Below are 21,553 nucleotides of genomic sequence, written 5' to 3'. Positions count from 1 at the left end.
AATCAGAAGTCAAAGCGTACAATAAACAATTAAAAAACTACAATACAATCCAACAAATTTAATTTAATAAAAAAAAAATGGATACTATAAAAGTACAATCCAATTAATCAGAGGAGTTTGTGTGCGTGCGACATGAAAAAGATTTGTTACAATTATTGCACCTCTTTTCAATTTTGGTGCCAATACCTCCAAATTATCATATAAATATATATATAAAATAAAAGTACATATTTGATTATGAGTTTTGATAAATACTAATAAACTAATGGTGTGTTTACTTGGGAGATTAATGAATGGGAATACGAATGATAATGAGAAATATATTTCATTAACCTTGTTTACTTTAATTTTGAATAGAAACGAAAATAAAATATGTAGTTGTCATTTTTATTCCTACTCAAATTATAAAATGTATTTAATTAAAATTGAATATATAATCTATTAATTAATAATTAAATATTTTTTATTTGATTCAATAAAAAATAATATAAATATATTAATTAAATAATTGCCAATTTTCATTCGTGTTTTATTTAAAATTATTAATTTATTTTATTTATAATTAATTTTTATTATATATTATATTTCAAAATTAATAAAAAAAATAAATTAATATCATAAGTTAAAAATATATTTAATTATAATATTTATATAAAAAATTAGCTGAATTTTTGTAACTTATGAATGATTTATTATGATTCCAAATTAAAGTAAACACATCAATAAGAATACTAGTGATTTTGATTCCGATTCTTGCAAATTAAGTAAATATCATATTCTGACTCCGATTCAGTAGTCCAATTAAAGGTCAATCAATTACTAGTAATTCTCATTGTATATCTTTCTGATTACGTGCAAATAAACGATCCATAAATGAATTATACGAATTATTTTCTCCAAATAAAAGTTACATTTTTCTCCGAAAATTCTTTTTTTTTTTTTAAAAAAAACATGTACTCTCTTCACTTTACCTTAGTGTTGTCTTGATAGCATTCAAGAGTGATAACACAATAAGAAACTATTACTTTATTTTTTTTAAAAATCATCCAACATCGTCAGCTTCTAAAATTAAAATTTGACAAATTTTCCTCGTGAACAACACATCGTATTTATAATCACTTGCATCCTCTATACCTACCAATATATTGTTAAAGATAAAAGTGATTAGTGATGAACAATGTTAATTATATGTAATAGGGGAATTTACTAGTGAAACCCTTTCTGTTTTTGACATGTTGATGATTATAACCCTAATTTTTTTATATAATTATTTAAAATATCTTATAAATTTTTAGAAAATTTAAAATAATTTACAGTATCGAACACATATTTTAAATAATCTATTGCATGCATGTTTTTCTTTATACTTGTTTGAAGAAAGTTGTCTGAATCTTATTTTCACTATAGTAAATTATTAAAAAAAATTCAAAAATTTGTAAGAGTTATAAATAATTACTATATACACTATCATATCAAAAGATAATAGAAGAACTATCACATTTTGGAAACACAAGGAAAGTACATTGGTGTATCTTTTTAAATGGTGCACTATAAAATTTTACTCGAGGGACAATAACACAAAAAAAATACAAGGGTAAAACTAGACAAACACAATAATTGAGGGGGAATTTTGCCATTTCACCATGAAAATTTCTAAGATCGTAGTACTAACCCCCAAAAGATCAAACCTAAAATGCTCCCAAAACAAAAATTTCTTGGGAGATAATAATACAAAAAGAAAATACAGGAGATAATACCAGACAAATGCAATAATTGAGGGGAAATTTTGTTTTTTCATATGAAAATTTCCAAGCTAGTACTAATTCCCAAAAGATCAAACCTAAAAAGCTCCAAAAACAAAAATTTCTTGGAGATATTCATACCAAAAGAAAAGAAAATTTAGCCAAAGGTTAAAGTCACAATTATGGTGGCACCATAAAAATTATGAAGGAGACGATACAAATTCATGTCCCATAATGGTCATAGAAATCTTCAACATTTTTTTTCTCTTTTTCTTTTTCCAATCTTTTCTTCTTACTAATCCCAGTGAGAAGGGAGAGTTTGATGGGGTTCATGACCATCAGATCCCATGCTAAACATCCCAGAACAGTGGACATCAGCATTGCCACTACTTCCATTAGTGATCAAAACTGAACTCATGAAAGGCTCTGAACCATGATTATTTGTCTGCAGGGTGGGGTGCTGCCCTACCATTGAGATTGAGGAGCTAAGGTGTGACATTATGTTGTGTCCCAAACCCATCTCAGGTGTCTGCGCCTGCGGTGACGGTGATGACAGAAGAGAGAGAGCACAATCCGAGTTATGGATTTGTTGTGCTGTTGTAGAAGAAGTAGTACTAGTTGTTGATGTTAATAGCCTGTCATAGAACAATTTGCTCCTAGGCACCTCATTACATTGTGACAATGAAGGAAATGTCCTCAGTAGAAGGGGATGGCATGCTGAAACTCCAGGACTGTGTCCTTGCAAAATTGGGAATAACTTGTTGCTGCTGCCATCTCCTCCTTTGTAGTTTGCATTGCTGTTGTTGGGAGAGGTTGGTCCTAGAAACATGTTATGTTTATCAAGAAAGGGTAGCTGTTGTTGATGATGGTTATGGAGACCGGAGTCTGCCTCCGCTTTGACTACACATCCTCCCCAGTTGGGGTTCACAACAGCGGTAGAGGGGTAAACGAGTGACGATGAAAATGGTAACATCTGAGTACCTGCCAGAAGTAGAAGAGTATTTTCATGGCAGAAGAGTTCTTAGCCTCCTTTTCTTCCTTCGAAAAGAATCATTGTTTACTAACATAGTAGTTAAGAAAGCCATCATGCATAAAGATAGGAAGGGTAATATTTTAATTGGGAAAACATGTAGTTAAAAAGGATGTCATGTAGCCAGAACCTTATAGCACTTGGAAAATTACCAATAGAGCTCAGATTTGTGGCTATAAACTAATGATATGTGATCACAAAGCAGGAAAACATTAAGGAGGCACTTAGATAAGTGGGGTGTTCATATAGAGTGTGCCTTGCAAAAATAAATGGAAAATGCAGGGTGACTAACCTGAATAGTTGGACATTAAGCTACCATAGCGTGAGAAGGGTTCTGGTTGAGGCTTCCTTCGCCTTCTGTTGTGTCCATCGAGACGTTTTCTGCAGCTTCTCTTTCCTTCATCGAATTCCTCCAGCGAATGGAACCTAAGAAAAGCAGATGAAGCTGTGAGAAACTTAAGCTGAAAATCTATCTCAGAGCAGAGAGAATGATGTTATGACAAGTATCAACCGTAAATTTCCACAAACTCAAAGTACTTCTCTAATACACTTCATGCCATGCATTAAGCTCTTCATTTTACAGTTGTAAATCCAAATAGTTTACATATGTAACTAAGAGAGAACTATGATAATGCCATAACTGAGTAGGCTCTAGCTCTCAAATTTTAACCCAAAACTTCAAGTAATCAAACAAGTTTAATGAACATAAAGCACAATGCATACCTGCTGCACTGCTGGCAGAATCTTTGCTTCTCCCCACCAATTGTGACCTGAGGAGTCTTAGAATGGAGCTCACAGACCTTATGGCGTCTATGGTAATCCCTACAAGTACTAAGATCAGCATTGCACCCATCAACAAGGCATGAAACTGCTTGAGATCCATTGTAAGATCCTCGAGACCTTTTCGTAGATCCTGAGGGTGAAGAAGTAGAAGAAGCATGTCTTGGAAGCCCTGACTCCTTCCATGTTGTATCCACTAACTCATTATTGCCAGAATTTCCCACCTGGCCCAGCTTCAAATCTACTGAGAAATCCTCTCTGATAGTCTTATTATAATCTCCAAAGTGGTTATTAGACCCATTAACAGTGCCTAAGTTGGAGAAAGTTTCTTGTTCTAGTTCAGTAAATTCCCAAGAAGGTGCTTTCGAGTTCCAGTCCATAAAATCTCTAACTTTCTTAGATTCTTCTTCTACTTTAGCTTATCCTGACCTTAAAATCTGACCCAATTTAGCTTCTTAGCTGTTTTATCACCTACATAGAAAAAATCGCTTGAAATTTGCATCAACAGATACATTGATAGTAATCATTAGTAGCAAAAATCTAGTCTCTCAACAATAACCCAAGTAAACAGATTAAGTGAGCAAACCAATTGGCAAAAGAATTCCTTAAACAGTATATGGTTGTGAAATTTTCAACAAAAGAAGAAAATGGCAGTTTTAAATTAAACAATAATAGAGCCCAACAACCAGAGTCTTTAATTATAAGTAGCCTACCGGTTCAGTTAAGACAAATTTCTTTAAGGTAGTTAGGAGTGTCATAAATCATAAAGAACAGAGAAGGAAGAGAAGATGAACCTAATAAGTTAGACGAAAAGGAGGCTCAAAATGCAGTTGCAGAAAAAAGATTTTACTAAAACAATAACCTCGTAATAGAAAGTCAAGGTCAAGCTTTTGCTTGTTTTGATTAATAATAATAATAATATAAGTAAACAAGTGAATAAGTTACACATATATAATATATATTGCTCCAAGATATTGGGAAGCTGAATTGAGGAAGGTACTGGTGAAGATCATAAGACACAAATAAGTTAATAAATAAACCAGAAAAAGAAGAACAGGAAAAAAAAAAAAATCTACCCAAGTTCTCTTTCCAGCCATTTATTCACTGACATATGATTCTATTAACAATCAAGAAGAGGTTTTTTCTTTGTTCATTTTAATTAAAAGAAAAAAAAAGAGAAAAACTTGAAAGGAAAAGAGATTTGGGTCTGGGATTAACAGAGTAAAGAATCAATTTTTATACCTGTCAGCAAATGCCATTGGGAGTTTCTTCACGAGAGAGAGAGAGAGAGAGAGAGAGAGAGTGGATAATTTATTCAATTCAAGATTACTAAAGAAGGAGCTTAAAAAGAGTGAGAGAAGAGAGAAGAGAGGGTAGTGACTGGAGAGAAACTCCTATGTAAGGGCCAAAAGGAAGTAGATTTTGCTTTCGAAGCTGGAGCTTACTATTTTGAGGGTTTGTTTGAAATACATGACTATGAGTATGACTATGGCCTATGAACAAAAAAAATAATAATTAAAATAAATAAATAAATAATAATAACAACAAACAATTAATAATAGGGACAGGCTGTTTGTTGCTTTCAACTTTTGTGAACCAAGAAAATGAAGTACAAGGATGGATGCTTGAGACAAAGCATGTGGCATTGTGTTTCACATTTCATGGTATGTCTTTCTTTTGGGCTTACTTTGAATTTTTCTTTTGAGGGGCTCTCTGTTTTGTGAATTTACAACACACTCCCTCACCCCCATTGACTGTGAGTGGGAAACCAACCTCCAAAAACTTGAACAACTAGTAGTTCTACAATTATATAGCAAATTTTCTTCTTTTAAATTTTGAATTGAATGCCAAGAAAAAGGAAAATCTAATTATCATTGAGTTAGATTTTGTGCTTAGATATGTGTTGTTGGTGGGGACCCTTTATTGCTTTTGCACAAATAATTGTATAGGCCATATTAATGTGAACAAAAATGTTTGCTTCAAATCAGGCAACAGGGTCTATAATATAATCTCCATTCATGCAAAAAGGAATAGCCCAAAATAGTTAGGAAAGAAGAAAAAATGGTAGGGAGAGAGAAAGTGACAGGACATCCATGGATGATGAAATAAGGTTTCAATGAAAATGATATGTTGCTTTCTTTAGATTTTGTTTGCATGTTGCGCATATTAATAATTAAACCCCATTAAAAGAAAAATCACATTTAGCACACTTAAAAGGCTAGTGTTCAAAATCATCCATTAGTTTATTATGATGTTTAATTTAATAATTAAATAAATAAACAAAACCCTATTTATTTTGGGGGCGTGGAGTGTAACAGTTGTTGACGGCTTGACTTGACTTGATTTGTTGTTGTGTGAGGTTTTTACCAAAAATTTAATCACTCCATTAAAAACCCATTATTGGTTTTAGGTTTCAAATTATCTTTTGCCAATATTTCAATACAAGTTAGTACCATAATTAAGAAAATTTTAGATATAAAAACAAAACTAATCATGTACCATACACACACACACTATATGGAACCGACATTTGATCTTTTTTGAAGAATAATTTGAAAATTAATGTCTTAACATTAAAGACTTTTGTTCTTTTTAGTAGTTTCTTAACCTAGGATAATAAATACCTATATCTAGTAAAAAAAAAGCTATATATAGTAACTACGTACGGTTATTTTACACCGTGAAATTTATTTTTTAATTGATTGATAAGACACACGCTGCTTAATTTTTACTTTTCATTAATTTAAATTCATAAATGAACATTTGATGTAAAATTTGGTTATGGATAAATAGGTAGACAAGTAGAGAGAGTAGAAAAAGTTGAGCGCGTGTAGTTCACCGACAAGGGTATTTGAGTAATAATGAAATAAAAATAGGGGTAAAGTTGGTTTGTTGCTTGGGTGAGAGACATTAAAATCTGAAACCAACCAAAAGTCGGTCTTCAAATATTAATTAATTATTTATTTAATAATAAGGGATTGTTAATCATTTGCCACGTGTCCTATTTCTCACCATTCAACTCCTCTCTCGTAGATGTCGGCGATAGGCTCTTCTTTACCCTTTTAGTTGCTATAACTTTTTATTTATTTTTTTCTATCTTTTTTTATAAACATTTAATTTAACAATAAATCACCTACTGTATAATTGTATTGATTAGTTTTTCTCAATTACCAAAACAGAGGAAAAAAGGAATCGTTATCTTTAGATGATATTATAAAACGACTCTTGGAATTTTCCAAACAATAATTTGTAAAAAAGTGAAATTGATTTGAATCTTCAAATTCCAAGTTTGGCTCTTCCAATTCATGGAGAAACTCGTTAATTCAATGCATAAAAATATAAGCCCAATGTTAGTGATATCTATTTAAATTGTGAATAGGGACAATTGAGACTGCCAAAATCATAGATCAAGTTCCAAGATTTTCCTATAAAAATTTCAAGGTTCAATTAGGTTTACTATGAACATGCTAAGGAATCCAAAGCAAGAGAATCAAAGAGTCAGAGATAAATCAGGTATTTTTTTACTCATTTTTTTAGTTGTTATTTTATTTTGATGTAAGTTTATGAATTTTTTTCTTTCAGTTTGATTTAGTGACTTGTAAAAGTTTATGTAGGAGAAGGACTTAAAGCATTACTATTTTCTGAGAAAGAAGAGCTAAGACATATAGTTTCAAGAAATGAGTTACTCTTGAATCCAAAGTTTTCAAAGCAAGTAAAGTTATTGATTATCAGTTTTTTTTTCTTATCCTAAATATATCTTTGATTATAACTCAATTGTCATGACTAAAATGTACTAAAAAAAATCAGTATAAAAAAAATAAAAAAATGATTTTTATAATTTTTAGTCACTATGGGCTTTAATTATCATTCATAGTCAAATACAATGTGCTTGTATAGGGTAGTAGTAGAGAAGATGACCTCAAATAATAGCAAATAGGTATGTCCATCTATTTTCAAGAATTGCCAACTGCTATTTTATGACTAATTTATTAGAAATTATTAACATTACTTATAATAAATATATACTATTTTTTTTAGAGTGAACAAGACGAGTTTTATCTACATTTATTCTTTTTATTCAATAAGGATTTAATGTGAAGACAAAAAGAATTTTTGCCTATGAAAAAGTGGTAAAAAAAAAAAGTAAAAATCATTTAACAAAAGCAACTATGATGGTAACAAATTAAATTTATTAAAATAGGTGTAAAGAGTAAAAATGAAAATTTTGTTGAAGTCCCTGGACTTTATTTAAATTATGTAAATGGCCTATATTTATTCGATAAACCCACAACTTTGCGAATTTACAAATCATTACCGCTTTTTCTTCAGCTGCCAGTGAGTACTGTAAAAGTTTCTGCGTTTTGCCCCAATTTCTGTTAGGGTTTTCTCTTGCCCTATTTTCTATCCAAGCTTTAGTTTCTCTGTTTTGTAGGTTTCTCTTATGCGCGTATAATCACAGTTGATTTGATTTTTTATTTTTTTATTTTCATTTTTTCTTGAGAAGAAGCTAAAAATTACGACTTATTGGAAGTAGATTGACGTTGAAAATGGACGGCGAGGAGTTGACTGAGCAAGAGACTGCACTGTATGATCGCCAAATTAGGGTTTGGGGCGCTGATGCTCAGAGAAGGTGCGTAAACCCTACATTTCATACTTGGGTTTCTGAATTTCATGATATATTGAAATGGATTTTTGATTTTTTTGTTAGATTGAGTAAAGCTCATATTTTGGTTTCTGGAATGAAAGGAGTTGCTGCTGAGGTAACAACATATTGACCTCCTTTTAAGTTAAATTTCGTATACCCATATTATGTAGTTGATTCAATTTTATTGTAAAATATTATTCTACATTTGAATTTTTAAGGGGGTTAATTTTAATTGGTTTTTATATATTTATTTTAAATAGTTTTGCAAGAATATTGTACTAGCGGGTGTTGGTAGCTTGACCTTGGTGGATGATCGAGTAGTAACTGAAGAGGCTCTTGATGCTAACTTTTTGATACCTCCTGATGATAATGTGTTTAGTGGTAAAACTTTAGCTGAGCTGTGTTGTGATTCTTTGAAAGATTTTAACCCAATGGTTCGGGTTTCTGTCGAAAAAGGTCTGTACCTATCATGGCATAGCTTTTCTCTAGTTGAACACTATTATTGAGTTAGTATTATGTATGGCCCTATAATTTTTTTGTTTGTTGGTACATTACCTTAATATTCATGTTCAAGTGAATGAAAACTAAGCAAGGCGGATTTGGAATTTTGATCTTACAGGTGATTTGTCGAGCTTTGGTGTGGATTTCTATAGTAAGTTTGATGTTGTGGTTGTCTGCTGTAGTTCGCTTTCAACAAAAGTAATATTCTATCCTTTAACGTTTTTGACAATGTTTGAATAATTCTCGTCTAAAAGGTTATGATTTATATCTCCTGCCTGTATTTTTGTTTTGCCCTTTGACAGAAATTGATCAATGACAAGTGCCGAAAGTTATCAAAGCGCGTAGCATTCTATACTGTTGATTGTAAGGACTCTTGTGGTGAAATTTTTGTTGATCTCCTACTCCATAGATATTCAAAGGTGATCATCACGTTGTAGTTATTTAGTTTCTGATATAGTGACTTGTCATGCACCAGATCTGATCATTGTGAAAGTACTTTTCCATATCATAAACTTTTCAAGAAATAACAATAATTTCTTAATTATACTTGATTGATTTTTTGTTACAGAAAAAACTTGAGGAAACTGTTGACTGCGAATTGAAGTATCCTAGTTTTAAGGTATTACTTTGTTTCTAATAACTTTCTTTTTTTAAATCCTTTGCTCCACTTTGCCTCTAATGCCATGGTTATCTTTTTTTTTTTTTTTCTAACCGTCCTCACCAAGCAGTTGGAAGAACTAAAGCGCCTACTTTTTTGTTTTGTTGTATTTACATATTTAATGGTGACTGACTATATGCTATTGTGTACTTGCATCCATTTATTGCAGGAAGCAATTTCAGTTCCTTGGAAAACACTTCCAAGGAAAGTGTCGAAGGTCTTTTTTGCCATGAGAGGTGTGCTAACAAATATTAAATTGCATGTCTGATTGAGCTTTTGTGGCCAGTATTGCTTGAAACTTGAAGCTGGAAAAATAGTCTTACTTTTCTACGGGTTGTTATATAATTGCCTGTCACGTGGGACTCACTGGGATTATCCTCACACTTTTTCAGTATTAGAAAGGTTTGAAGAGGCTGAGGGACGAAAGCCTGGGGAAGTCTCAAATGATGATCTTCCTGGTGTAAAGAAGCTGAAAAAGGAGCTCTGTGAGTCACAGGTGTGATACTCTCAAGAAACTTTTTCTGCTTCTTTTCTTATAGTATTGTTCTTTAATCTTCTTACCCTGGCCTTTTGGAATAACATGCAGTCTTTGAATGAATCTCATATTCCTGATGCACTCCTAGAAAGATTGGTGACCAATGGAAGAGAATTCCCTCCAGTTTGTGCCATTGTAGGGGGAATTCTTGGGCAGGTATATATATATATATTTTTCTCTTGTTATAAATATATATATATATATATATTCATATGCATGTGTGTGTGTTGAACTTAATTTTACAAGGCACAGTCACTTAATTTTAACTAGGTAAGTGTTCAACTTCACAGGAGGTCATTAAGGCTATATCTGGCAAAGGAGATCCCATGAAGAACTTCTTCTTCTTCGATGCTATGGATGGAAAGGGGATAATAGAGGACATATCAAGCTCGGAAACTGGAAACTGAGAATAGCTTAACAGAACTAAGATAGTTGCAGCTGCCATCATTTTGAGAATTGAGTATTATTTTTGACAAATTTGTAGAAGAATCCGACTTCTCTTGAATGACTGTTGGTTTAGTATTCTGTCCTTAAGCATAAGTTTGTGTTTGTATATCTAGCAAAAACATTTAAGTACACACAATCTTAAAGATCATTATCATATGGTTTGTAGACAGATATGGACTATTATTGTCCATTATTGGGTATTCCACTTTCTCTTCTCATATAGGTCTTATCATATTAAAAGAAAATCAAATGGAAGAGGATGGTGCAACACATGATGCTTTAGTTTCCAATAATCAATAATATTTTTTTTTTTAAAATGTCATATCATTATCGTTTGGCATTAAAAATAGAAAATTTTGATTCAAATTAACAACAGATAACGATATCGGCATTAGGAGAAAGAAAGCCTTGTGGAATATGACTCGTAGCCTTGTCATTAGCTGAGCTGAGTTGGACTAATGTGTGCGATGTGATTTTGGTGGCTTATGTGGAATTTAAGGTATTGAGAATCTAATCATTGTAGTTTTTTCTTTTATGATAAAGATGTTTATAAATGGGGTCGAGGTTATTAGTCTTACTTTCCCATTATGGGAGGTGGGTAGGGTTGGAGCAATCACACTGTCTGAAAAAGTTGGAGGAAAAAGGTTGAAAATGAAAGCTAATATCATCCCTACATAGACTCAATAACTTAATTGAAGGAAGAACTAGTGTTCCACAATCAAAAAATTATGATTTTCATGATTGCTATGTCTACTTACGTTTTGAAATTGTTGAACCCATTTTGTAGTTTAAATTAGAGAAGTTTTAAAATATAATTGATTTTCATGTTTTTTTTTTTATAATTTTATGTGTACATATTATATATAATAAGTAATTTTCATTAAAATATGAAGAATCTAACCACTAATAAAGTACTTAGGTCATGTTTGACATAATTTTGGAAGAGCTTTTGAAGTCTTAAATTTATTTTTAGGTGTGTTTGGATGAAATATAGAAAGAGTTTTTTGAATTTATAAGAGTTTCAGTGACTCACCAGCTTGTTTAGGAAAGACTTTTAAAAAAATACGGGAAGTTATTTTCTTGTTTTAATGAATATTTCATAATTCCTATTTTACCCCTATTTTTTATAAAAGAAAAAAATAAATTATATATTTATCTTAAATTGTGAAGATAACCGTTATAGAATACGATTTCTTTTTTCTTAAAAAGTATTCTATCTAATTTTTAAAAAAAGATCTACGTACAACTATTTTTAGTTTTTATTTTTCTTATTATTGTTTTACATATAGAATCTCTTTCTCTAACTACATTTAGATTTTTATATTTGAATATTTAATTTAAAATTTTAGATTTTGTATTAATTACGTTTAGATTTTTATGATTTTTATTTATTAATTAATATTAATTCATATATGTATGCAATTGGATTTTTTTTCTTCAAAAGAACAATTAATTTTCAAATGAGTTCAGACATAACATATATTATTATTATTATTATTATTATTAGCATATATTTATGGTTAAATTTGATATTTATTTTATCAGAGTTTTTATGTAGTATATACCAAACACTCTGAAAAACTTTTCAACAAAGAAAACAATTATTTCAAAATATAAATCAAAACAGGAATTAGAAAGCTCAAAATTTTACTTCTCTTCTTCTTATGTCTAAAAGTAAAAGTAAAAATTATGCCAAACAAATCATTAATATATTGAATTGCTTACAAAATAAATTTAAATAACTAATATAATGACATATCAAATCGTTTACAATATTCGCCGTTAAAGATATATCAACTTTAATGATTACAAACTTATAATCAATCAAAAAATAAAATTATCGGTACTGGAAATAAAGTTACACTACAAATTTATAATCAATCAAAACATAAAATTACCGGTATTGGAAATAAAGTTACGGTCTACAAATCTTATGACCACCACGCATAACACTGATAGATCACAAAACAAGATACAAATAACCATCTATTCAGATCTGAAAGAGATCCTTCCAAGTGCTCTCCAAACCAAAATCTCTAGAAAAAAACTATTTGTAAAGGAATTCATAGTTATACTAAAATGTGTTCAAATTATAATATATATTTAATATAACATAGACAAAAATATATTTTAAAATAAATATATAAAGAAATTTGACTCTTTTATACACCATTTAAAAAAAAAAACTAATATCAGATTCAATACTATCATATACCATTACCACACACACAAAGATCATATACAATTTCTTCAACATCTTTATATATATATATATATCTTCTATACATAACATAAATTCTTGATTTTAATGATTTGTTTTGTTAATTTTAACATAATATTCTAAATATTTAACAGAATATATCTTCAAAACTAACTAAAAATAGATATTTATTAATTATATTAATATAAACTTAAATATTATAAAATATTATTATTATAATAATATTTTATATAAAACTACATATATAATAATTATATTAATATAAATTCAAATTCAAATTCAAATTCAAATTCAAATGTTATAAAATATCATTAATATAATAATATATAATACAAAACTAGATATTTAATAATTATATTAATATAAATTTAAATATTATAAAATATTATTATGATAATAATATGTAATCCTAATTTTTACTAATTATATTAATATGAATTCATATATTATAAAATATTATTATAGTTGTTGACGCGGTTTTTCGTTAACAGTGTATTAAGAAATAAAAAGGTAGATTAGTGCTTAGTATAAACCATAATTAGAAATGAAATGAATTCACAAGAACACAAATCCTCTACGTGGTTCAGTGGTTAAAATCCACCTACTCCACGAGTCTATATTATTGCCGTTTCACTCTATATTTTGGCAGAGTTTTAGTATTACAGAATAATCGGTCCCTTTTTTTGTCCAATATTCTCAGTATTTATAGAGAAATTCCTTGTATAGGTTTGGGTAACCACGTGAATCAATCACACATACACATATTTATTACATTTATTACGTATATCTCTCATTTATATTGGGATATGATTTGATCATACAGTAAATGTTCTCCTAATATCTAGGACATTAAATATGATAGCCTGGTCATAAATAACCGTATAATGGGATTCCGAGTCTCCAGGGATCCGAGTATGCAATACATTCGAGTTAGCACGAGCTAAACATCTCCTCCAAGCCCGTATTTCGAACGCCGTTTGAATATTATGAGTTCACACTTCACAACCTCCGTGTCTGTAGCTTGGGTTAAACCCAGGACGTCTAACACCACACGTACCCATGTGAAACTGGAGTTGCTTACGTGGATAATAAGCAAATATCATTCCCTTGGTTATTTCTCCGTATATTTATTTGACAGTTGTACCCAAACTGAGTGAATGACTTGAGCTAACATTAGTGTACAACAAAACCATGCCTACCCACTGCTCGAGTACTGGACACGTGGTGTACTGCAATTGGCGTTTGTTCGGGTTTCGAGGACTGCAATAATTGTCTTATCACCTTTTTTCCGCCATTTTGTCTATTTAACCTTGGCCCTTGGATCTTGAACTAACCCAAATGGATGACCCGGATTAATTTACATAATTTACGTATAAAAGGTATGGCCAAGTTTCAAACCTCACCACCTTTCATTTAAAAAATTTCATCTTTTGTGCTTCCGAACCTCTCTCATTTTCCAGAAATTCCCAAAAATTGTTCGCCACACCCAATTACTCAGAAGTTTTTTAGGAACTTCCCATCGCAAAGTCTATATATCACCCTCAAAGATTACACTGTAAGTATCTCACTCTTTTGACTTTAAGAGTTGTTGTTTTTATTTTTTATTTTAGACTTCTGTTCTTCAGCATGTTCATTCGCAATATTCACTGTAGTCAGTGTTAGGCTATTTCTATAAGTTTTTAGCGAATAGGCTTTGACTTAGGTTCAACGGGTGAGTCCAAAAATATCTTTAGAAATAAGACATTCATAAAACTGAGAAATTTCTGGGTAAATCTGAGTAATTTCTATGGTGAATTAATTTAAAGAATACCCATTCAGGATAAAGGAGACGAAGAGTTTCTAGGGTTTAAACCAGGTTGCTTAGGGGTCACGCTTCTTGGGTGGTTTTTGCACTAAACTGCCTCCCAAGGAAAGTAGTGGTCTGGCAGTCTAACACACGGATCCCTAAATATCAGGGGTCTATTAGGAAACTGAGGCGCGTAACTTAGGGTATTGTGTGGCATCACGCGATGGGGCTGAGGCTAACCTCAGCTCGTATAACAAAAGTAAACCTTCCCCCCTTTGTACTTCTGCGCCAGTCTTTAAACCCTCTTAGGTTGCCTACTAACTAGGTCGTTCTGCTCGTTAAACGATCTGATGGCTCCTCACAAGAAAACTGCCCCCAAGAAGAATGCCTCAAGTTTGTCCGCTCAGCAGAAGAACAAGGGGAAGCAAATTGCCCCAGAGTCTCCCATCCCCCACTTCGGTCCGGTGGTGGAGAAGGAGGTGGTGGTTGACCCCAACGCCTATTTCGAGGTTGAACGCATTGTGTCAAAGATCACGACCCAAGGGAGGGTGAACAAGATCATGCTTAGCCACAACATTGAGGTTGGGACCGAAGCTCTCCTTGCCCGACCTGCGTTCGAAGGGGAACGAAGCTGCTCCCCTCTTCAAGACGACTTCGCGACTTGGAGCGACGAGCACTTGAAGGCGGGGGATTTTCTTCCCTAGACCAATATTTTGCTGACTTCTTGAACTATGTGAAGTTAGCTCCATTTAAGCTCCCCCCAAATTCTTATAGGCTTTTGGTGGGGCTGAAATATTTGTTTTTGAAGCATGAGTGGGAGGTCCCCACTCCGGCACATATAGTATTTTTCTTCTGCCTTAAAGCTAGCCCAGAACAGAGGGGGCGAGGTGACGGGTTCTACTATCTGACAAGATTTCCCAATTCTTCTCCCATCATCGAGCTTCCTAGTCACCCCAATGACTACAAAGACATGTTCTTTATGTCGAATGAGTTTCGGAGCTACGAACACAGATACTTCAACCGTCGTTGTATGTTCCTTAATTTTGAAACCTCAGCTCGTGACATTTTTTATTCCTTTCATGGTGTTTCTTTTGTACATGTCTTAATTGAATTTGTTTCTCATGCATCCATATTTGCGAGGACGGAGAAGTCTGTGACCCTCGGGGGTCAATACGAGAAATTGTCTGGGCTTCCACCTAGCGTGAAGGACTACCGCCAGGTCGTGAATGATGTCACGATGCTGGCGTGTAAGTTGATTGGCGAAGGTCAAACGTTGGCCTTAAGGACCCGGGCTACCCATCCGGTGATCTAGGAGTTCCCATCCTCTCAAGAGGAGGCCTTGCCAGCCACTGAAGGTGAGAAGGAAGAAGAGAACGAGGTGCCTCTTGTGAGGAAAAGGCAGGCTCCTGAGGCTCCCCGGGAACCTGACTTAGAATGAGTTGCATTAGGGGTAGCAACCGGCCCCTCTGGCCAAGGTAACCCATACCCCTTTAGGGAATTAGATATGGTTGTTGCTGATTTTAGGTTAGTTCGATTTAACCCAAATCAGCTTGTCCATCGTCATCCTTATAACCCATATCGTAATGTAACCCTGCTCCAATGCGTAGACCACCTAGTGGTACGCCATGACAGTAGATACCCTAAGGGCACAGTAGTTGTTGACAACACTTTAAACTTTAGATCTGCCATTTTTTAGGAGTATGGAACCAACCGTAGGACCTGGTCTTCTCTGCTCCAGGGTGCCTTTGCCCCTGGATTTAGACAATATGTATATGAATCCAGCCCTGAGGAAGGACCTGAGCCTGAGCCCCTTAGGAACCCAGAAATATTAACCATAGATTCTCCCTCTCTCCATTAGTTCCAAGGCCAAAGGTCGTGATAATAGACCCCTCCCCCATCCCGGAGGGTAGGATCTTTGTTTATTTTCTTTCTTTATGTGTATCTCTGACAACCTTATTTGCTAACTAATTCCTTTTTATTCTTTTAAGGCGAAGAGATGGAACAACCCGGAGCTCCTGACCTCCGAACCGCCTTTCAAACAAAGAAAACTGGCTTGGGCCCCTCCGTAAAGAGGCTCAGGATCACAAAGAAAACCCCCCTGTTGCGGGCAACACCTCCAGATCCCCTGCCAAGGGGAAAGATGCGAGCTCAACCAGGGAATCAGTTCCTGTGAGTACTGTTACCGCTAGGGTTCCTCCTCCTCCTCATCCACCTCGATTCGCGCCCCCTCAGGACCAAGTAATACAAGCTAATCCTCCAGCCCCCATCATTCCAGCCCCCATCGTTCTAATTCTAGTAGATCCCCAGGATCTGGAAAAGATCCCTGAAGCTTTTCGGGGCATCATTTATGAGACGACGAGCCATATGGTGGGGCATGCCTATAAGGCCAGCTCGAGGGATCTAAGGACCATTGAGGAGCGCAACCCGAAGAATGTCTTAGAGTCAGCTATGGGGATGAACCTCATTGTAAGTTATCTTTCCTTGGTGAAAAATTCCTCATTATTGTGATAAAGGGTATATCTCTAACTTGTTTTGTTATTTTGCAGTCTGTCCTGGCCCAATATCGCAGCATAGCCCGGACCAGGGCTATAAATGATGAGCTCCGGGCCGAATTAAATGCCGCCAACACTGCCCTGACAGCTGCTCAAGAAGGCGAGCAGTTCGCCAAAGCTGCCTTGGCGGTCGCTCAAAAGAGTGAGCATGATGCTAAGGCCGCTCTCACATTTTCCCAAGAAAGCGAGCAGGCTGCGAAAACTGCATTGTCTGCCCTCTAGGCTCAAATTGCACAACTTCAGTCTGAGGTTGATGAAGCCAAAACCAAACTGCTTGAGGCTGAGGCCGCAGTTAAATAAGAAAAGGCGCCCTCATTGTCTTCCATGGAAGAGATGTTATACTAATGCCAGGCCTTCAACCCAGATGAGAACTTTTCTTTCATGGAAACTGGACTGTGGGATCCGCTCCTTGAAAAATGCAAGGCTCGGATTTGGCAAGAACCGTCAGATATTGGTGAGGTTTCTGAGGCTGCTGAGGGAGATGGCAAGGAGGTCAACTCGGCTGGGCGCACTGGTGGAGCTCAATGATAACCTTTTTTTTTTATTTGTCTATAATTGTTTAACGATTTTTTTTTCTATTAAACAATTGCCTTCGGGCTTGGTTCGAGGTTTTTCTCCTCAGGACAATGCCTGCTTTGTTTCCACACACACACACACACACACACACATATATATATATATATATCTAACTTTCTGATCCATTTATCTCTCCTTTACTATCTTTCATGTTTGTGAATCCTTAGACTTGTACATTCGAGAATTTAGGAATCGATTTTTAGATCGGAATAGATATTTTGAGCTCGGTTATGTCCAAGTTTTGTATGTTTGATTTGTATCATACCTGTTAAGAATCAGGCCTTGAACCCGGTTATATCCGGGGTTTCTAATTTATTGAAACTTAGTCCGTGCTAGGTTTATTGATAACACGAGCTTTAAAAAACCCTTGATATTAAGCAATTTTCCTAACTTTCCAAGTTTCGGACTTGGTTGCGTCCAGGGTTTTAAATGATTTTAAATTTAGTTCGCGCTAGGTTTATTAAAAATTCAGACTTTAAAAAGCCATTGAATAATCAATGTTTCCAAGCTTCTAAATTTCGGACCTGGTTGCATCCAGGGTTTTAAATGACTTCTACTTAGTTTGCGTTAGGTTTATTGAAAACTTAAGCTCTTTAGAGGTTGTCGAATAATCCATTTTTCCAAGCTTCTAAGTTTCGAACCTGGTTGTATCCAGGATTTTAAATAATTTAGACTTATCCAGCGATCTAGCCAACCTTGGGTTATATGCCCCCAAGTAACCAGAATGTAGAAACTTTATTGGTTGCTTTTACAAACATTAATACACGAGCTGATATAACCTTAACAAGAAAAACTATTTAAAACTGACTTAACAAGAAAAATTATTTAATAATCCATCTATTATTTAATCAAATGGCTTTTATAGATAAGCCTTACATGGATGATGGTACTATTGATAATACTTTTTCAAATGTAAGGCATTTTAGGTCCGCGGGACTACTTCCCCATTCAACCGAGCTATCTTAAAAGTTCTTTCATGCAAAACTTCAACGACCTAATATTGTCACTCCCAGTTCGGACCTAAAACACCGTCCTTGGGATCCTTGTTCGCCAGAAAGACCCTTCGGAGAACCAGGTCGCCCAATCCAAATCTTCGGGTCTTAACTTTAGAATTGAAATAGCAAGTGATTTTTTATTGATAATGGGCTAGCTGTAATTGCGATTCCTCTCGCTTATCTTCAATCAGGTCGAGAGACGCGTTAAGGAGTTCATCATTCTGTTCCTGGTTGAATGTCCTTTTCCTGTGAATGGCTACCATGGCTTCGACTGGAAGGACGACCTCACTTCCAAAAGTTAGGGAAAATTGGGTATGTCCCGTGGAGGTTCTGTGAGAAGTCTGGTATGCCCAAAGTACCTGCGGGAGCTGTTCGGGCCATAATCCTTTGGCCTCGTCTAACCTCTTCTTTAGGCTTGCCTTTAGGGTTTTGTTTACAGCCTCGACCTGTCCATTGGCCTGCAGATACGCTACTGAGGAGAAACTCTTAATAATGTCGTGTTTTTCACAGAAGTCAGTGAAGAGATCACTGTCGAACTTTGTCCCATTATCTGACACGATATTTTTAGGAAGCCCAAACCGACATGTAATACTTTTCACCATAAAGTCTAGGACTCTCTTTGAAGTGATGGTTGCTAGAGGTTCGACTTCTACCCACTTCGTGAAATAGTAAATCGCCACCACTGCGTAACGAACTCATCCCTTTCCCATAGGCAGGGATCCTATGAGGTCGATTCCCCATACCGCAAATGGCCCGGGGATGAGATCATCGTTAGCTCGACTAGCACAACTCAAGCAACTATGGCGAAACGCTGGCATTTGTAATGCCCTAAACTCCAAGGATCATTACGGTGTGCAATTTGAACAGTGCTAAACTTGCTACTCGAGTCATTTGGCCATAATCGTGTAACTAAGTATGATTAAAATTTTTGGTTAAGATATAACGTTTAACTAGAACATTTACTGTATACATTGGGATCCCAAAAATATAATTTAAAGGTTCATTACAAGAAAATATTTACAACCAGCCAATCTAAGCAGCAAAACAAGGTTTAACCCTAGTTCCTCTTTCAACCCTCGGTCGTGGCGGTCGAGCAGCTGCATATGTACACATCGTCACCTAAGCTCTCCAACTCAAGGATAATCCAACTTTCTTTTGCCTTTACCTGCACCACATAGCACCCGTGAGCCAAAGCCTAGCAAGAAAACTAAATATGCTCATGGACAATAATATCATGTCACAAAATCATATCTGGCATGCCTAGCAATTATAGCCTATTCAAGCATGCAAATAAGTTCACACAATGCTGGGGAATCTAGAATAAGAAATCCTGCCCTCCTGATTGGATTACTATCAAGTCAATCCTAATCAGATGAGTGATTTAACACTGGTGGTTCCATTAACCATAATGAGTGACTGGCAAGCAAGTCACTACAGGACTCAGCACCCATAGCCATGCAAATGATGATCATTATGATCATACAAATCTTATTGCCCTGAACAGATGAGTGAATATCACTTTGAGGTTCTATTAAACCATAATGAGTGACTGACAAGCAAGTCACCACGAGGTTCGGCACCCACAGTCGTGTGACGAAACCATCACCTGGGCTTTCTGGCAATGGCTCTAATCAGATGAGTGACTGATGAACAAGTCACTACGGGGTTTGGCTCCCACAGTCATGTGACGAAGTAGTCACCTGGGCTCAGCACCCATAGCCATGTGACTAAACAGTCACTGGGGCTCTCTGGCCCTGGCTTCAATCAAATAAGTGACTGCTGGGTAAGTCACTTCGGGCTCAACACCCATAGTCATGTGACTAACAGTCACTTGGGCTCTCTGGCCCTGGCTCCAATCAAATGAGTGACTGCTGGGTAAGTCACTCGAGCTCAACACCCATAGCCATGTGACTAAATAGTCACTGGGGCTCTCTGGCCCTGGCTCCAATCAAATGAGTGACTGCTGGGTAAGTAACTCGGGCTCAACACCCATAGCCATGTGACTAAACAGTCACTGAGTGACTGCTGGGTAAGTCACTCGGGCTCAACACCCATAACCATGTGACCCAACAGTCATTTGGGCTCTCTGGCCTTGGCTCTAAGTGACTAGCCTTTGGCTAGACAAGCGCTTATAATTTTCATCGAACTTGAGGTCGGTCCGGCATTAATGCTCATTTGAGTCATTCAATGCAGATGTCGATTAGATCTAATCTTTATCGGCTTGCATTAAACACGCTAATACCGTTCTTGACTTATGAGTCAATACCATGTGACCAGTGCTCAGTACTACTGCCAAACTTGACTAATGAGTCACAGCTTCACAGTTAATACTGACACCATTGCCAATTCTGACTAATGAGTCAGTGCCACACATAAGTAAGCAATGCTATCAGGCATATATCATATGTCAAATATCCAAATGTAAGGCATTCAGCATGCTTACTTACAATTGCTAGCATAATTATGATCATGCACAAACACAGAGACTCAAGCTCTGATCAATCTCATATTCATCATTCATGGCATGCCCTAATCACACGTTTCTCGTGCATCACATGCATCACATACTGGGTGCAGTTTTCTTACCTTTGGTCCAAGCACAGGTTACCAATAAACGAGCTACAAGCACGATCCTGATTCCAAGCCCCTAGCGATAACCTAGTCACAACCATAAATGGTGATCCAATGAGTTCAAGTTCTAAAACCTAATCCCGGAACCAAGACCTAGCCTCTGGGACATCAAATCCCACTAAACCGGGTAGTAGGAACAATCCCGAGGCCTAAGGTTTGAGTTCCCATGATCAAAACATCATTTTGGCCACAAATGGCCCCAAGCGCCGTGATCCCTAGGCCTTTCAGAATCCTCCACCTGCTTCATCGAGCCTGGGCCGCGGCCCACCCATGAACCAGCCATTTTTCCTCGCAAACCTTTCACAAACCTATCCAAAACATCTCCAAACTCAAAAATCAAAGTTCCCAAACATCCCCATGATCCAAAACCCACGAAAACCAAGCTTCAATTCAATCAAAAACTCACCAAAACACAAAATCCAATTCAATCTTAAAAACTTAAAAAGTAAAACTT

General features: G+C 35.2%; 2 protein-coding genes across 5 annotated transcripts; one reads left to right on the top strand and one right to left on the bottom strand.

Annotated features, from left to right (window-relative positions):
* Positions 1 to 1,607: 1,607 nt before the first annotated feature.
* On the bottom strand, positions 1,608 to 5,058 carry LOC133830036 (squamosa promoter-binding-like protein 13A). The gene is made up of 4 exons (XM_062259932.1): positions 4,795 to 5,058; positions 3,496 to 4,023; positions 3,065 to 3,198; positions 1,608 to 2,723 (listed from the first exon to the last, which is right to left on the bottom strand). Exons 2-4 carry the CDS (start codon positions 3,930 to 3,932, stop codon positions 2,038 to 2,040), a joined length of 1,257 nt encoding a protein of 418 aa, XP_062115916.1. The 5' UTR covers positions 3,933 to 4,023; positions 4,795 to 5,058; the 3' UTR covers positions 1,608 to 2,037.
* Positions 5,059 to 7,780: 2,722 nt separating this feature from the next.
* Positions 7,781 to 10,556, top strand: LOC133830035 (SUMO-activating enzyme subunit 1B-1-like). Of its 4 annotated transcripts, none has more exons than XM_062259928.1 (11): positions 7,781 to 7,887; positions 8,087 to 8,182; positions 8,261 to 8,312; positions 8,458 to 8,653; positions 8,817 to 8,896; positions 9,001 to 9,117; positions 9,267 to 9,317; positions 9,526 to 9,592; positions 9,749 to 9,852; positions 9,943 to 10,047; positions 10,182 to 10,556. In XM_062259928.1, the coding sequence occupies exons 1-11, from the start codon at positions 7,814 to 7,816 to the stop codon at positions 10,296 to 10,298; spliced, it is 1,059 nt and encodes a 352-aa protein (XP_062115912.1). In that variant the 5' UTR covers positions 7,781 to 7,813; the 3' UTR covers positions 10,299 to 10,556. The 4 variants fall into 4 exon arrangements, with proteins under 4 accessions (XP_062115912.1, XP_062115913.1, XP_062115915.1 ...); XM_062259929.1 differs by having other exon boundaries at positions 7,838 to 7,887; positions 8,057 to 8,182; XM_062259931.1 differs by having other exon boundaries at positions 7,887 to 7,980.
* The last annotated feature ends 10,997 nt before the right edge of the window (positions 10,557 to 21,553 follow it).

The sequence above is a fragment of the Humulus lupulus genome, chromosome 4 (assembly GCF_963169125.1).
Source record: "Humulus lupulus chromosome 4, drHumLupu1.1, whole genome shotgun sequence".
NCBI classification, from domain to species: Eukaryota; Viridiplantae; Streptophyta; class Magnoliopsida; order Rosales; family Cannabaceae; genus Humulus; species Humulus lupulus.
This window is presented reverse-complemented; position numbering and strand designations above follow the sequence as displayed.

Coding starts and splice junctions, on each gene's coding strand:
- LOC133830036 (XM_062259932.1), bottom strand. CDS start 3,932: ATGGACTGGAACTCGAAAGCACCTTCTTGGGAATTTACTGAACTAGAA. Junction 3,199..3,495: donor TTCTGCCAGCAGTGCAGCAG/GTATGCATTGTG, acceptor TGCTTTTCTTAG/GTTCCATTCGCTGGAGGAAT. Junction 2,724..3,064: donor CTTAATGTCCAACTATTCAG/GTTAGTCACCCT, acceptor TACTTCTGGCAG/GTACTCAGATGTTACCATTT.
- LOC133830035 (XM_062259928.1), top strand. CDS start 7,814: ATGGCCTATATTTATTCGATAAACCCACAACTTTGCGAATTTACAAAT. Junction 8,183..8,260: donor GGCGCTGATGCTCAGAGAAG/GTGCGTAAACCC, acceptor TTTTTTTGTTAG/ATTGAGTAAAGCTCATATTT. Junction 9,318..9,525: donor TGAAGTATCCTAGTTTTAAG/GTATTACTTTGT, acceptor CATTTATTGCAG/GAAGCAATTTCAGTTCCTTG.